This window comes from Rana temporaria, chromosome 1, assembly GCF_905171775.1.
Source record: "Rana temporaria chromosome 1, aRanTem1.1, whole genome shotgun sequence".
Classification (NCBI taxonomy): Eukaryota; Metazoa; Chordata; class Amphibia; order Anura; family Ranidae; genus Rana; species Rana temporaria.
The window spans coordinates 13,634,039-13,648,404 of record NC_053489.1 but is presented as its reverse complement, the minus strand read 5'-3'; the positions used below and the strand labels follow the sequence as shown (position 1 = coordinate 13,648,404).

The window sequence follows — 14,366 nt, the reverse complement described above, 5'->3', positions numbered from 1 at the left end:
CTTAGACTCTTTGTCATCTCAAACTACAAATCACTCTTTTTCGTTCTGGACTTACACCCAAATCAGACACTTTTTATGCAGGCCCCAACCCCTTCCCGCATGGTCCTGACAACCAGGGCCGGCGCTAGCGCAAGGCAACATGTGCACTTGCCTTACGGCGCCAGCGCCGCCCAGGGCGGAAAATTGACCATGACAGTCGCCCTCCTTTTAAGCCCCAGCACAGAGGGGGACCCGGACAGCAGGGGGATCGGAGCGGCGGGTGGGGGAAGCAATTACAGAGCAATCAAAAGGGAGATAGAGAGGTGACAGGCAGCTGCTGGTGCGGACGTTTTTAATAAAATAAATGTTTAAATACAACCCACTCACTCTTTTCAGAGCTGTAGGCATGTCAGTCTGTGAAGTCGGCTGTCTCATTCTCCCCTCCGATCCACGCTGCTGTTATCACTGAATCACTGGAGGAAGCCAAGTATACAGAGCCACGGGGAAACTGCAATGTGCTGTCAGCCTGGGATTGCTGTGACCAATCAGAGTGTTTCGGAGGCTTAACCATGCCTCCATCATCAGAGGCTGGCAGTTCACATGAGTTTCCCGCGGCTCTGTTACCTCCAGTGATTCAGTAATAACAGCAGCGTGGATCAGAGGGGAGAATGGGACAGCCAACTTCACAGACTGACATGCCTACAGCTCTGACATGAAGAGTGAGTGGATTGTATTTAAGCATTTAATTGATTAAAAACTTCCGTACCAGCAGCTGCCTGTCGCCTCTCTCTCTCCCTTATGTTTGGACTCTGTATTCCCCCTCCTCTGTATTTTCTCCCCCCTCCGCTGTATTTTCTCCCCCCCTCCTCTGTATTTTCACCCCCTCCTTTGTGTTTTTACCCCCTCCTCTGTATTTTCTCCCCCCTCCACTGTATTTTCTCCCCCCCTCCTCTATATTTTCACCCCCTCCTCTGTATTTTCACCCCCTCCTCTGTGTTTTTACCCCCTCCTCTGTATTTTCTCCCCCCCCCTCCTCTGTATTTTCTCCCCCCCTCCTCTGTATTTTCTCCCCTTCCTCCTCTGTATTTTCACCCACCTCCTCCTCTGTATTTTCACCCCCCTCCTCCTCTGTATTTTCACCCCCTCCTCTGTATTTTCACTCCCCTCTTCTGTATTTGCCATCCCTCTTCTGTATTCCCCCTCCTCTGTATTTTCACCCCCTCTTCTGTAATTGTCCCCCCTCCTCTGTATCCCCCCTCCTTTGTATTTTCACCCCTCTCTTCTGTAATTGTCCCCTCTCTTATGTAATTGTCCCCTCCTCTGTATTTTCACCCCCCCTTCTGTAATTGTCCCCCCTCCTCTCTATTCCCCCTCCTCTGTATTTTCACCCTCCCTTCTGTAATTGTCCCCCCTCCTCTGTATTTTCACCCCCTCCTCTGTATTTGCACCCTCCTCCTCTGTAATTACCCCCATCCTCTGTATTTTCACCTCCCTCCTTTAATTGCCCCCTCATCTCTGTATTTGCATCCGCCTCCACTGTATTTGCACCCCCTCCTCTGTATTTGCACCCCCTTCCTCTGTATTTGCACCCCATCTCTGTAATTACCTCCCCTCCGCTATAATTGCCCCCCAATCTCTGTAATTGTCCCCCCTCCTCTTTAATTGCCCCCCACTCCAAACCCCCTGGTGTCCGGAACCCCCTGTGTGCTGGTTCCCCGTGATACCCCCTGTCGGCTGGGGGTATTGGAGGGAGCGGTCTGTACTGAGGGGGGATGTCTATACTGATGGGGGTGTCTATATTGATGGGGGTGTCTATATTGATGGGGGTGTCTGCACTATGGGGGGGTATCTATACTGTGGGGGTCTGCACTAAGGGGGATTCTATACTTGTGGGGGATCTGCACTAAAGGGGGAAATCTATACTGATGGGGGGTCTGCACTAAAGGGGGGATATCTATACTGAGGGGGTCTATACTAACGGAGGGTGGTCTGTACTTAGTGTGGGGTCTATACTGACGGAGGATGGTCTGTACTGAGGAAGGGGGGTCTGTTCTTAGTAAGGGGAATCCATACTGTGGGAGGGGGGTCTGTAGTTAGTAGAGGGGGGTCTGATATATATACATATATAATGTAAGGTGTGTGTGTGTGCGCAAATGCATGTGTGCGTGCCGGGGGGGGCAGCAAAAAGCACCTTCGCCTGAGTTGGCAAAAATCCTTGCACTGGCCCTGCTGACAACACACACCCTTTGAAACAACCTTCCTTAAAACAGAACCGCAAAGTTCACACCCAAATTTCTACATACTGAATTTTGAGTAACATAAGTGGAAAGTCCACATATTCATTAGGATACATATTCACCTGTTGCTAGGGCTCAATGGTTATTTTAGATACTAATAAATATGGAATACAGCTCCTCCAATCTTTATAAACAGAGGTTGCAAATTCATGGTGAGAAATCCCCCATATTAATATGTCTGACTCGGCCTTGCTGAAATGATGAGGAAAGTGTAGTCAATGTTCACTGCTCAACTTTAGGTAATCTGTAACTATGGTGATACATGGACCCCCCCGATACAGTCATCTCTCATATGGGGTATCAAAAAACTCTCCCCTTTATACCTAGTAATTAATAGACATGTGCACATTGAAATATTTTGTTTCAGAATTTCATTTTCGGTAGAAAAATGTATTTAATTAGTTACTCCCGAAATTAGTTTTTATTTAGTTTGTTTCGTTAAAAAATGCTTTCGTCCGAAAATCCGAATTAATTAAAGCGGGGGTTCACCCTATATAAAAAAAAAAAAAAAAAATGTTTCCTCTAGCATTAAATTCGGCATAGTAGCGGGAGCTACAGTATGCCTATCTGTATTTTTTTTATCCCCGTACTCACTGTGCTATTGTACATTGAAGATTCCGGGGAATGGGCGTTCCTATGGAGAGAGAAGGTGATTGACGGCCGGCCCTGGCACGTCACGCTTCTCCGGAAATAGCCGAAATAGGCTTGGCTCTTCACGGCGCCTGCGCATAGCCTGTGCGCAGGCGCCGTGAAGAGCCGAGACCTACTCCGGCTGTCTTCGGGGAGCGTGACGTGCCAGAGCCGGCCGTCAATCATCCTCCCTCTCCATAGGCACGCCCATTCCCCGCGGGAGTCGGAATCTTCAATGTGCAATAGCACAGTGAGTACGGGGATAAAAAAATACAGATAGGCATACTGTAGCTCGCGCTACTATGCCGAATGTAATGCTAGACTGATGTTAAGGAGGGTGAACCACCGCTTTAAGGTCGAATCTTTCATTGAAGACCCTTTTAGGTGTCTGTCGAATGTTCTAAGAGGATTCGACGAAGCAGCTAAACTGTACGACGCTGCAATCGTACATTTCCGGTTGAATGTTCCGCCTACAAGCTATAGAAGAATTCTAATGTTGTATGACACTAGTAATAATTATATTTATAAATCATTATTACTAGTTAACCAACATTCAAATTCTTCTATAGTCTATGGGCCGAGTATTTGACCGGAAATGTACGATTGCGGCGTCATACAGTTTAACTGCTTGTCAAATCTTCTTATAACTTTAGACAGACACCATAAGCCTTCAAGGGCAGATTCGACGTTTGTATGTTTTTCGCTGCTTCGTTGAATCTTCGTAGTTCATGTCGAATGGTCTACCCAACACTGTCACAATAATGTTGAATCTTTTCTCTCTACGTTGAATCTTTCCTCTCTGTGTAGAATAATCTTGGACTAATAGAGGTTAGGCACATTCGACTGCAGATTCGATAGACACAGATCGCTATTGTTAGCGTCATGTTGATCCTCCTATCTATATCGAACTGTTTTTAGCACGAAAATTAAAATAAAGTATTTTTTTATGTCGGGTCTTTCAGATTTTGGATTCTGCGCATTTGTTTTCATTTGTTAAAACGATAACAAAAATGGCCGACATTCGGACGAAAATGCATTTGAAACCTGCGTTACATCAGAGGGGGCGGGGTCACCAGCACGTCACTGGGAAAGCCTGGGATTACCACCGCTGGAATATTTTTTTTTTTTTAATAAAGGACTTTCCCATTACCAATTCACATAGGGAGGGGCAGGATCTGGGGGTCCCCTTTGTTAAAGGGGTCTTCCAGATTCCAATAAGCCCCCTGCCCGCAGCCCCCACAACCACTGGGCAAGGGTTGTGGGGATGAGGCCCTTGTCCCCATCAACATGGGGACATGGTGCTTTGAGGGGTCACAGACCCCCAAAGCATCCTCCCAATGTTGAGGGCATGTGGCCTGGTACGGTTCAGGAGGGGGGCGCTCTCTCGTCCCCCCTCTTTTCCTGCGGCCTGCCAGGTTGCGTGCTCGTATAAAGGGTCTGGTGTGGATTTTTGGTGGAAACTCCACTCCATTTTTTTTATTTGGGGTGGAGTTTCCCTTAAAATCCATACCCGACCTAAAGGGTCTGGAATAGATATTTGGGGGGAACCCCACGTCATATTTTTTACAAATGACTTTTCTCTGTATTACCGGGAGCCGACAATTCATTATTGCCACGAGTGATTTTTAACCACTTAAGCCCCGGACCAATATGCTGGCTAAAGACCCAAGGGGTTTTTACAGTTCGGGACTGCGTCGCTTTAACAGACAATTGTGCGGTCGTGCGACGTGGCTCCCAAACAAAATTGGCGTCCTTTTTTCCCCACAAATAGAGCTTTCTTTTGGTGGTATTTGATCACATCTGCGGTTTTTATTTTTTGCGCTATAAACAAAAATAGAGCGACAATTTAAAAAAAATGCAATATTTTTTACTTTTTGCTGTAATAAATATCCCCCAAAAACATATATAACATTTTTTGTTTTCCTCAGTTTAGGCCAATACGTATTCTTCTACCTATTTTTGGTAAAAAAAATCGCAATAATCGTTTATTGGTTGGTTTGCGCAAAATTTATAGCGTTTACAAAATAGGGGATAGTTTTTTTGCATTTTTATTTTTTTTACTAGTAATGGCGGTGATCAGCGATTTTTTTCGTGACTGCGACATTATGGCGGACACTTCGGACAATTTTGACACATTTTTGGGATCATTTTCACAGCAAAAAATGCATTTAAATTGCATTCTTTATTGTGAAAATGACAGTTGCAGTTTGGGAGTTAAACACAGGGGGCGCTGTAACATTTAGGGATCACTGTGTATGTGTTTACTAGTGTAGGGGGGGTGTGGCTGTAGGACTGACACCATCGATCGAGTCTTCCCCATAAAAGGGATCACTCGATCGATGCGCCGCCACAATGAAGCACGGGGAAGCCGTGTTTACACACGGCTCTCCCCGTTCTTCAGCTCCGGGGAGCGATCGCGATGAAGTGGCTATAAACAAATAGCCGCGTCGTTGTCCCGGATCGCTCCCCGAGCGGACCCGACCTCCGCATGTACCGGGGGGTCCCGATCGGACCCCCCACCCACGTCTAGGCAGGCACGTACAGGTACGTTGATGTGCCTGTCCGTGCCATTCTGCCGATGTAAATGTACATGAGGAGGTTGGGAAGTGGTTAAATTACTTTTTTCCTTCAGAAATGACATTTTGTGCAGGGACAGTTCTAAGCACAGGACACAAGCGCTACTTCACAGGCATACTATACACCCCCTAGGTACGAAATTTAAAGAAATATTTCACTTTTATTGATTCACTTTAAAAAAACATTTTTTTTGCATTGATACATGTCCCCTGGGGCAGGACCCGGTTCCCCAAACACTTTTTGGGACAATAACTTTCATATTAGCCTTTAAAATTAGCACTTTAGATTTCAAACGTTTGAGTCTCATAGACTTTAATGGGGTTCTAAAGTTCACATGAACTTTTGGTCTGTTCGCAGATTCTGGTGCGAATCGAACGGGGGGTGTTCGGCTCATCCCTACTAGAGAGCAGGAGGTCTTGGGAGGACCAAAGAGAGCAGCCTGGTTGGTATTTTGGCACTAGGTTAGTGATGTAGCTGGGAGCCGAGTTATGGATGGCTTTGTAAATTATTGTTAGTACTTTGAATTTTATTTGTTGGGTGAGTGGGAGCCAGTGGAGGGATTGGCAGAGAGGGATGGAGGACACTGAATGGTTGGTAAGGTGGATGAGTCTTGCAGCGGCATTCATGATGGACTGAAGGGGGGACAGTCTATGTAAAGGTAATCTAATGAGGAGGGAGTTGCAGTAGTCGAGGCAAGAGATGACCAGGGAGTGAATTAGAAGCTTGGTGGTGTCATTAGTTAAAAAGGGGGCATATTCTGGAAATGTTGCAGAGGCCAAGGCGGCATGATTTGGACAGGGATTGGATGTGGGCCTAAAAAGTACAGTTGTGAGTCTTAGGTTACCTCTAGCACCCTGGCATGTGGGGACGGACTGATAGATATGCCATTGATCTTGATAGAGAAGTCAGTTGAAGGGGCACGTGGGGGAGGAAATATTAAGAGTTCAGTTTTAGATAGATTCAGTTTGAGGAAGTGGTTTGCCATCCAGGCTAATATGTCTATTAGTAAATTAGTGATGCGTGAGGCGATTGATGGGGTGAGCTGAGGGTAGGAATGAGCCTAACACCCCCCCGTTCGGTTCGCACCAGAACCTTTGAACGGACTGAACGTTCGCGCAAACATTGAGAACCCCATTGACGTCAATGGGACTCGAACGTTCGAATTCAAAAGTGCTCATTTTAAAGTCTAATATGCAAGTTATTGTTGAAAAACGGGTTTGAGAACCCGGGTCTTGCCCCAGGGAACACGTATCAATGGAAAAAAAAGTTTTAAAAACGGTCGTTTTTTCTGGAGCAGTCACTTTAATGATGCTTAAAGTGAAAAAAAAAAAAAAAATTCCTTTAAATATCGTACCTGCTGGGTGTCTATAGTATGCCTGTGAGGTGGCACGTGTTTAGAACTGTCCCTGCACAAAATGAGATTACTATAAGAAAAAAGTAATTTAAAACTGCTTGCGGCTTTAATGTAATGTCTGGTCCCTGCAATATGGATGAAAATCATTGATAAAAATAGCATGGGTTTCCCCCCACTCCCCACAGGTCATTACAAGCCCCTTTGGCCCTATATACTTTGAGACGCATTATACAGGCGGTGCAAACAAGACAGGCACTGTAGGTTTGATGTTAAGTAGAATATGTTTGTAATTTTGAACTGGTACTTTTTTAAAGTGTAGCTCCAGTCATAAAATCTATTTTTAAGCTTTTCTGAAAACATAGAGAAGGGTTATCACCCCTGTAAACATTTGTTTTGCTGTCTGTGTGCATCTGTTCAGAAGATTGCACCTCACTTTCTGTCCCAATGACAAATAATGCTTTGAAAATTATTTTTTTTGTGAAACAAGGATTGGTTATAAAGCATCAGTGGACAGGAGACACCTCTTACAGAAGAGATTTTCCCTTCCTAGCGGTAGATTTCCTCTCACTTCCTGTTGTCTCCTTCCGTTTGCAAGTAGGAGTTGTTTGTAAGTTGGATGTTTGAAAGTAGGGGCCTGCCGTATATACTCTGCAGAAATTTGGGCCCTAGGTGTTGGTTTTTCCACAACACTGTAATCCCTCACAGTTAGTATTGGTGGGCGCTGGAATGCCCTGCTGTGCGAACTATTACATCAAGAATTGTAATTTCATGCCCCTGTTGAACAGTGGTAGAAAAATTGGGCCTTTGGTGCTGGCACTGGTGCCACAACTCTGTAAGCCCTCACAGTTACTCTTGGTGGGCACAGGAATGGGCCCTGATGTGAAATAATAGATCAAGAATTGTAATTACACGCCCCTGTTAAACAGGGGCAGAAAAATTGGGCCTTAGGCACTGGTGCTGGTGGCACAACACTGCAACCCCTCACAGATACTCTAGTTGGAGCGCAGAAATGAGCCCGCTGCAAAGTATTGCATCAACAATTGAAATTACACGCCCCTGTTAAACAGGGGCAGAAAAATTGGGTCTTAGGCACTGGTGCTGATACCACAACACTGCAACCCCTCACAGATACTCTAGTTGGAGCGCAGGGATGAGCCTGCTGCAAAGTATTGCATCAACAATTGTAATAACAAGCCCCTGTTAAACATGGGCAGAAAAATTGGGCCTTAGCCACTGGTGGCGGTGCCCAGAACCAAAGATGTTCTTACAAGCTATCAGCATGTTCAGAACCCATGAGTAAGTCGCGTGCCTGTGACGTAACGCGTAGGGAGGAGCCTGCGATCGAATCCAAGTGCATCGGATCGAGCTGAGGAAACAACATACTGAGTGGCGTTTTCATGCTTTACTGAAAGCGGGGATTCGTGAGTGCATATGTCAATGCTCTGATTACATTTTTTGATCTGTCATCGAATATTGCGCAATGAGGTTTTTTCTCTTTTCTTTCATGCAATCCCTGTCTGTGAGTGCCTGTATCATCTGATCACAGCAGTGGAGGGCTGGATTAGCATTCAGATTGAAGAGAGTGATTTTTTCCCTGCATGGAATCCTGATAATCACTGTGCACTAATTAAGGACATATTAGTAATTCACAGTTTATGGAGTGTTCTCCCTGATTAGTTTTCTTTGTACATTTTATCACCTTTTAAGTTAATATTAGCGCATCTATATTTTATATGTTTCACTGTTTGGATTTGGTATCACTCAAGATAGCAGCTATATTATTTGTTTTTTTATTTAGGTGCACGTGGAATTGATTATTTAATTAGCGCTGTAGTATATTTTTCACAGTACACACACTATATAGCTTTAGGTGCAAACTGCAGAGGACACGGGCAGTACACACCAAGTAACTTTAGGTGAAAACTGCAGAGGACACAGGCAGTACACACCACGTAGCTTTATGGTGCACACTGCAGAGGACACGGGCAGTACACTCTACGTAGCTTTAGGTGCAAACTGCAGAGGACATGTGCAGTACACACCAAGTAGCTTTAGGTGCAAACTACAGAGGACACGGCCAGTACACACACTACATAGCTTTAGGTGCAAACTGCAGAGGACAAAGGCAGTACACACACTACGTAGCTTTAAGTGCAAACTACAGAGGACACGGGCAGTACACACCAAGTAACTTTAGGTGCAAACTGCAGAGGACACGGGCAGTACACACTAGGGCTGTCGAATATAATCGATGCAGCGATGCATCGCGATTCGACCCCCGGCGATTCTGCATCGATGCGGTTGCTTTAAATAATCGATGCATGTTGATGACGTCAGCGTCGCGTCCGCCTTGCAGAGCCGAGTCGGAAAAAAAAGTTTTTTGGCGCCTTCTTTCCCGCCTCCCGCCTCCCGCTGACGTGACGACAGTGACACCCCCCTCCCCCTGTGTCGCACGTGTGAGTCGACTCGTGAGGAGGACTGGAGAGGAGACGGACGGAGCAGCACTGAGCACAGCGGACCCGTCCTCGTACCCCCAAGAGCGCTCAGAGTGTACAAAAGAAAGAAAACAGGCTGACAGTGTCTTGCAGGGGGACAGAGGAGGAGGAGACCGCAGGACTGGAGTGAAGGAGACGAGTGAGACCCGAGCTAGGCCGCAGCCACCGCCTGACACAGTGCCGCACACTCAGACACAGTGAGAGCAGCAGTGGCAGGCAGCACATGCCACATGGGAGCACAAACTGGTTAGTAAGTTACCCTTCTGCATTTTTTTGGGGGATTTTTATTATTTTTGGGGGGGAGATGATGATCTGCTTCTGCACAATTGCACACTGTTTGACTGTCTGGCATATCTTTGTATTACTGAGATGCATGTGATCAGTGATCACTCACTAAGACCTCTAACTTAGTTTACAGCATTGCAAAAAGCTGCAAGTCAAAATACACTATGTGTATTGAATACACTACAGTCAGTGGCAGCTTTTTGCAATGCTGTAAAGTTAGAGGTCTTAGTGAGTGATCACTGATCACATCATTTACAAAGATATGCCAGACAACACTGTTTGCAACTGTTCAATACTGCTGTTCTTGGGATTGTCATGTGGTTTAAAGCACAACTATTTAACAATATAACATGCCTGCCTGCCTGTTTGGTTACTTAAAAAATAAAACATTTTGACTGTTCTGTCCCATACATCTTGAACTGGGTATTTTACAATTTTTAATTTTACCCCCCTTTTCACTTTCCAGTTTCGTGATGCAATCAATCAATCAATTGCTATCTTTTTTTTTTAGGAGAGGGAGACCAGCCCATCCGTTACCCGGCTCGCAGGACAGGGAGCTAGGCCGCAGCTGCCAGTGCCACACACTCCGAGTCCCTTCATCATCACAGGCAGCAGGAGAGGAGACCCGCAGGTGCCACGTGCCAGCCAGACTCTGCCACCTTGTTGTGACAGGTAGGTGACCATCACACAGATACACCACTCACAGAGACTGCAGCTGCTCACTGCCTGTTACCGTACCTAAAAAAAAAAATTGTCACTTGTGTCACCTCACCTGTCCGTTTTTCCTCACTCCTCAGGCTCAGTCCAGTCCACCACAGGCAGGAGGAGAATCGCTCCACCACCAGCAGCCAGCAGTGCCACCACCACCACCACCACCACCACCACCACCAGCACCACCGTCGTCGTTATCATCGTATCATCATTAATCAGGTAGGAAAACTAATAAACATCATCTTTCACATTATATTAAATAACTATGTCATGAAAGGTTTAATGAGTTTAAGTGACAATCACCAGACCATACCATTGCCATTTAATGTTGGCGGGACATGTTGTTGTTGTGTTATAGCAGCCAGTTTGTGATCTCAAATAATGCCAGTGTACCAGATTGGAGAAGGAGAGAGAGTGCGATATAACGTGACCGGCTGTCGCTGACTCTCTGAGACTGTGACCATTGCAATGCCAATGCATTGACCAATGACCATGACCACCACCAGTTGAGTTGACCAACCACCGGCGGCAGACGAGATGAGGGGCCAGGGCGCATTTTTTCTTTTACACATGATGAATAATGATAGTTGACACTTGACAAGTTGACAGCGACTGCGACTAACTGCGTGTGTGGGGGGGGGGGTAGAATAATAAATGAGGATTTTACATATCATACAATTACATACATACTAGAAAGAAACGTGTTACTTTTTCTGTTGATCTCGTGGCAGGCTTTAGGCTTAGTCACTCAAATTTTTTTTTTTTTTTTTTAAACTGACAGAGTTTGACAACATCATCGTCACGTCAAGACTTGTGTCATCCCTACTCACAAATTCACATAGATGCCTGGCATGCATTGCATTTGCTAGTAAATAAAAATGGCAGAAGTAGAACAAAAGGAACGAGAGATAAAAAATGCACCTAGCTTTTTAAAAGCAAACATCTGGGAACATTTTGGCTTTTATGAAAAAAGTGGGAAGCACGAATTGGACAAGTCATACGCTGTGTGTAAAATCTGTCACACAAAAATTAAATATCTAGGGAATACTACTAATCTGAGAAACCACGTCAGCCGTTTTCACCCAGAAATGCTAAAACCTACCACCACCACCACCACCAAGGAAATGAACCCAGATCAGCCAAAAATTGATGCAATGTTACAGTCAACTTTGCCGCCCAACTCTGAAAAGGTAAAGAGAATAACAAAAGCTGTGGCAGCTTTCATAGCGAAGGACCTGCGCCCTTACTCTGTTGTGGAAAACAGTGGGTTTCGCTACCTTTTGAAGACGATAGAGCCGCGTTACAAGATCCCGTCACGAAGTCACTTTACAGAAAACGTCATACCTGCACTCTACCACGAAACCAAAGCTAAGATAATTGCATCAATGAGCCAAGCAAGTCGAGTCGCAATAACGTGTGATTCCTGGACTTCAGTCACGACAGAGTCTTATGTTACAATAACAGCACATTATGTTAGTAAGGACTGGCAGATTTTGTCGCATGTACTGCAAACGAGAGCCATTTATGAGTCTCACACGGGTGCTCATCTGGCAGAGCTACTTTCTCATGTTGTGGAAGAATGGCAGCTGTCCGATAAATCTGTAGTGCTTGTGACCGACAACGCGTCAAACATGATAGTTGCAGCTCAAGTTGGAAAATTCCCCCATGTGAAATGCTTCGCCCATACACTGAATCTTGCATCCCAGCGAGCGTTGAAAGTGGCCACTCTCTCTAGGCTTCTTGGCAGAGTACGTCGGATATCCACATTCTTTCACCGCAGCACTAGAGCAAGCCACTGTCTAAAAGAGAAACAGAAATGTCTTGGCTTGAAGAATCATAAGCTGATAACTGATGTGGCAACAAGATGGAACAGTGCATACGACATGGTCGAGAGGTTCTTGGAACAACAACCTGCAGTCTGTGCCACCTTGCTGTCTCCAGAAGTCAGAAGAGGAGAGTCCGATCTCTGCACTCTAAACGAAACAGATGTGTCAAATGCAGAGGACGCCGTGAGTGCATTAAAGCCAATGAAGGATGCAACCATGCTGATGTCAGAAGAGCGCAATCCAACAGTTTCTCTCATTGCCCCTATAAATGCACAACTTCTCCAGAGCATGACAGACACGATGGGAGACACACCCATGATCCATGAGATCAAGAATTCTATTAGAACAGATCTCCAGAAGAGGTACAGCAGTGAGGCCGAGAAGAAGATCCTTCATACAGCCTCTGCACTGGATCCTCGCTTTAAGGGACTGCCTTTCATCCTCACAGATGAAGAAAGATTGGAGATATTTAAAGGAGTCACTGAGGAAGCTGCATCCTTGGAGGTAATTAAATTAATTTGAAGAATTCCATCATGTTTCTTCTTGAAACGACAGTAGCACTACCACGCTTCTGAATCTGATGCGGTGCGGGAACTGTACTGTCCGTTTCCTGTGCTTTTTCATCACCCCATCAGAATCAAAGGCATTGACATTTGTGTTTTTACTTATTGTTTTTTTTCCGTTTCTTTTTTGTTCAAACACAGATTACATCAGATGAGAGTGAGAGGACACAAGAGGATCATCAAGTGCCTAGAAGAAAACGAACTCTGGAAGAAGAGGACAGTTCACCCATCGAAGACAACCATTCTCCATCTCCACCATCTCCTCCCAAAAAGGCCAGATCGCTGCTCGTGAGTTTGCTGGGACAGTCTTTCACTGACACTGAAGGTACAATAGAACCCAAAAAGACCCCCTATGCCAAGGCTGAAGAGGAAATGGAAAACTATTGTAAAGCCCCACCTCTGCCTCTCACTGAGGACCCTTTGAACTGGTGGCGTGAGCATGAGGTCATATTTCCCCTCCTTTCTCGGCTGTCAAAGCAATACTTGTGTATCCCAGGTACAAGCGTGTCTGCAGAGCGGGTTTTCTCCACTGCAGGAGATGTGGTAACTGCAAAAAGAAGCGCCCTCAAACCAGACCATGTAGATCAATTGGTGTTCTTACAGAAAAATCTACATGTTCCCAAATGCTGAGCAGTGTTTTTAATTTTATAGATTTTGTTTATAGCATTGTCTCTGCCACTGAAATTTTTTATTTCTCTGTCTCCCCTGCCAGACTCCCCTTTTCCCTTCCCCTCCCCTTTTCCCCCTTCCCCTTCCCTTTTCCCTTCCCCTTCCCTTTTCCCTTCCCTTTCCCTCCCCTTTCCCTCCCCTTTTCCCTTTCCCTCCCCTTTTCCCTTTCCCTCCCCTTTTCCCTTTCCCCTTTCCCTCCCCTTTTCCCTTTCCCTCTCCCTCCCCTTTTTCCCTCTCTCTCCTCCTTTCCTTTTTTTCCCTCTTTCCTCCCTCTCTCCTCATTCTTTCCTTCCTCCCTCTCTCCTCATTCTTTCTTTCTTTCTTTCTTTCTTTCTTTCTTTCTTTCTTTCTTTCTTTCTTTCTTTCTTTCTTTCCTTCCTCCCTCTCTCCTCATTCTTTCTTTCTTTCCTTCCTCCCTCTCTCCTCATTCTTTCCTTCCTCCCTCTCCCTCATTCTTTCCTTCCTCCCTCTCCCTCTTTCCTTCTCCAAGAGAAGGAAAGAAGGGGAGAGAGAGAGAGAAGGAAAGGGGAGAGACTAAAGGAGGAAAGGAGGAGAACTTTTCCTCTCCTCCGGCTCCTAGTCCTACTAGTCCTTTCCTCAATTTTACCTCATTCTTTCTCTCCTTTCTCTTTCTTTTCTTTCTTTCTCTCCTTTTTTCTGTCTTTCTCTATCTCTCTTTCCGTCTCCCTATCTCTCGTTCTGTCTCCCTCTCAGTCTCTCTCTCTCTTTTTACGTTTACCGCTCTCTGTGTCTGTCTCTGTGTCTGTGTGTATGTCTGTGTCTCTGTCTGTGTCTGTCTGTCTGTGTCTCTGTGTCTGTCTGTCTGTGTCTCTGTGTCTGTCTGTCTGTGTCTCTGTGTCTGTCTGTCTGTGTCTCTGTGTCTGTCTGTCTGTGTCTCTGTCTGTGTCTGACTGTCTGTGTCTGTGTCTGTCTCTGTGTCTGTCTCTGTGTCTGTCTCTGTGTCTGTCTCTGTGTCTGTC

General features: G+C 45.7%; 1 protein-coding gene across 3 annotated transcripts; it reads left to right on the top strand.

Annotated features, from left to right (window-relative positions):
• Nucleotides 1–9,064: 9,064 nt before the first annotated feature.
• LOC120924789 (E3 SUMO-protein ligase ZBED1-like) lies at nucleotides 9,065–13,425 on the top strand. Of its 3 annotated transcripts, XM_040335810.1 has the most exons (5): nucleotides 9,065–9,578; nucleotides 10,129–10,289; nucleotides 10,415–10,547; nucleotides 11,110–12,658; nucleotides 12,859–13,425. In XM_040335810.1, exons 4-5 carry the CDS (start codon nucleotides 11,207–11,209, stop codon nucleotides 13,345–13,347), a joined length of 1,941 nt encoding a protein of 646 aa, XP_040191744.1. In that variant the 5' UTR covers nucleotides 9,065–9,578; nucleotides 10,129–10,289; nucleotides 10,415–10,547; nucleotides 11,110–11,206; the 3' UTR covers nucleotides 13,348–13,425. The 3 variants fall into 3 exon arrangements, with proteins under 3 accessions (XP_040191744.1, XP_040191742.1, XP_040191749.1); XM_040335808.1 differs by lacking the exon at nucleotides 9,065–9,578 and having other exon boundaries at nucleotides 9,792–10,289; XM_040335815.1 differs by lacking the exons at nucleotides 9,065–9,578; nucleotides 10,129–10,289 and having other exon boundaries at nucleotides 10,325–10,547.
• Nucleotides 13,426–14,366: the final 941 nt, after the last annotated feature.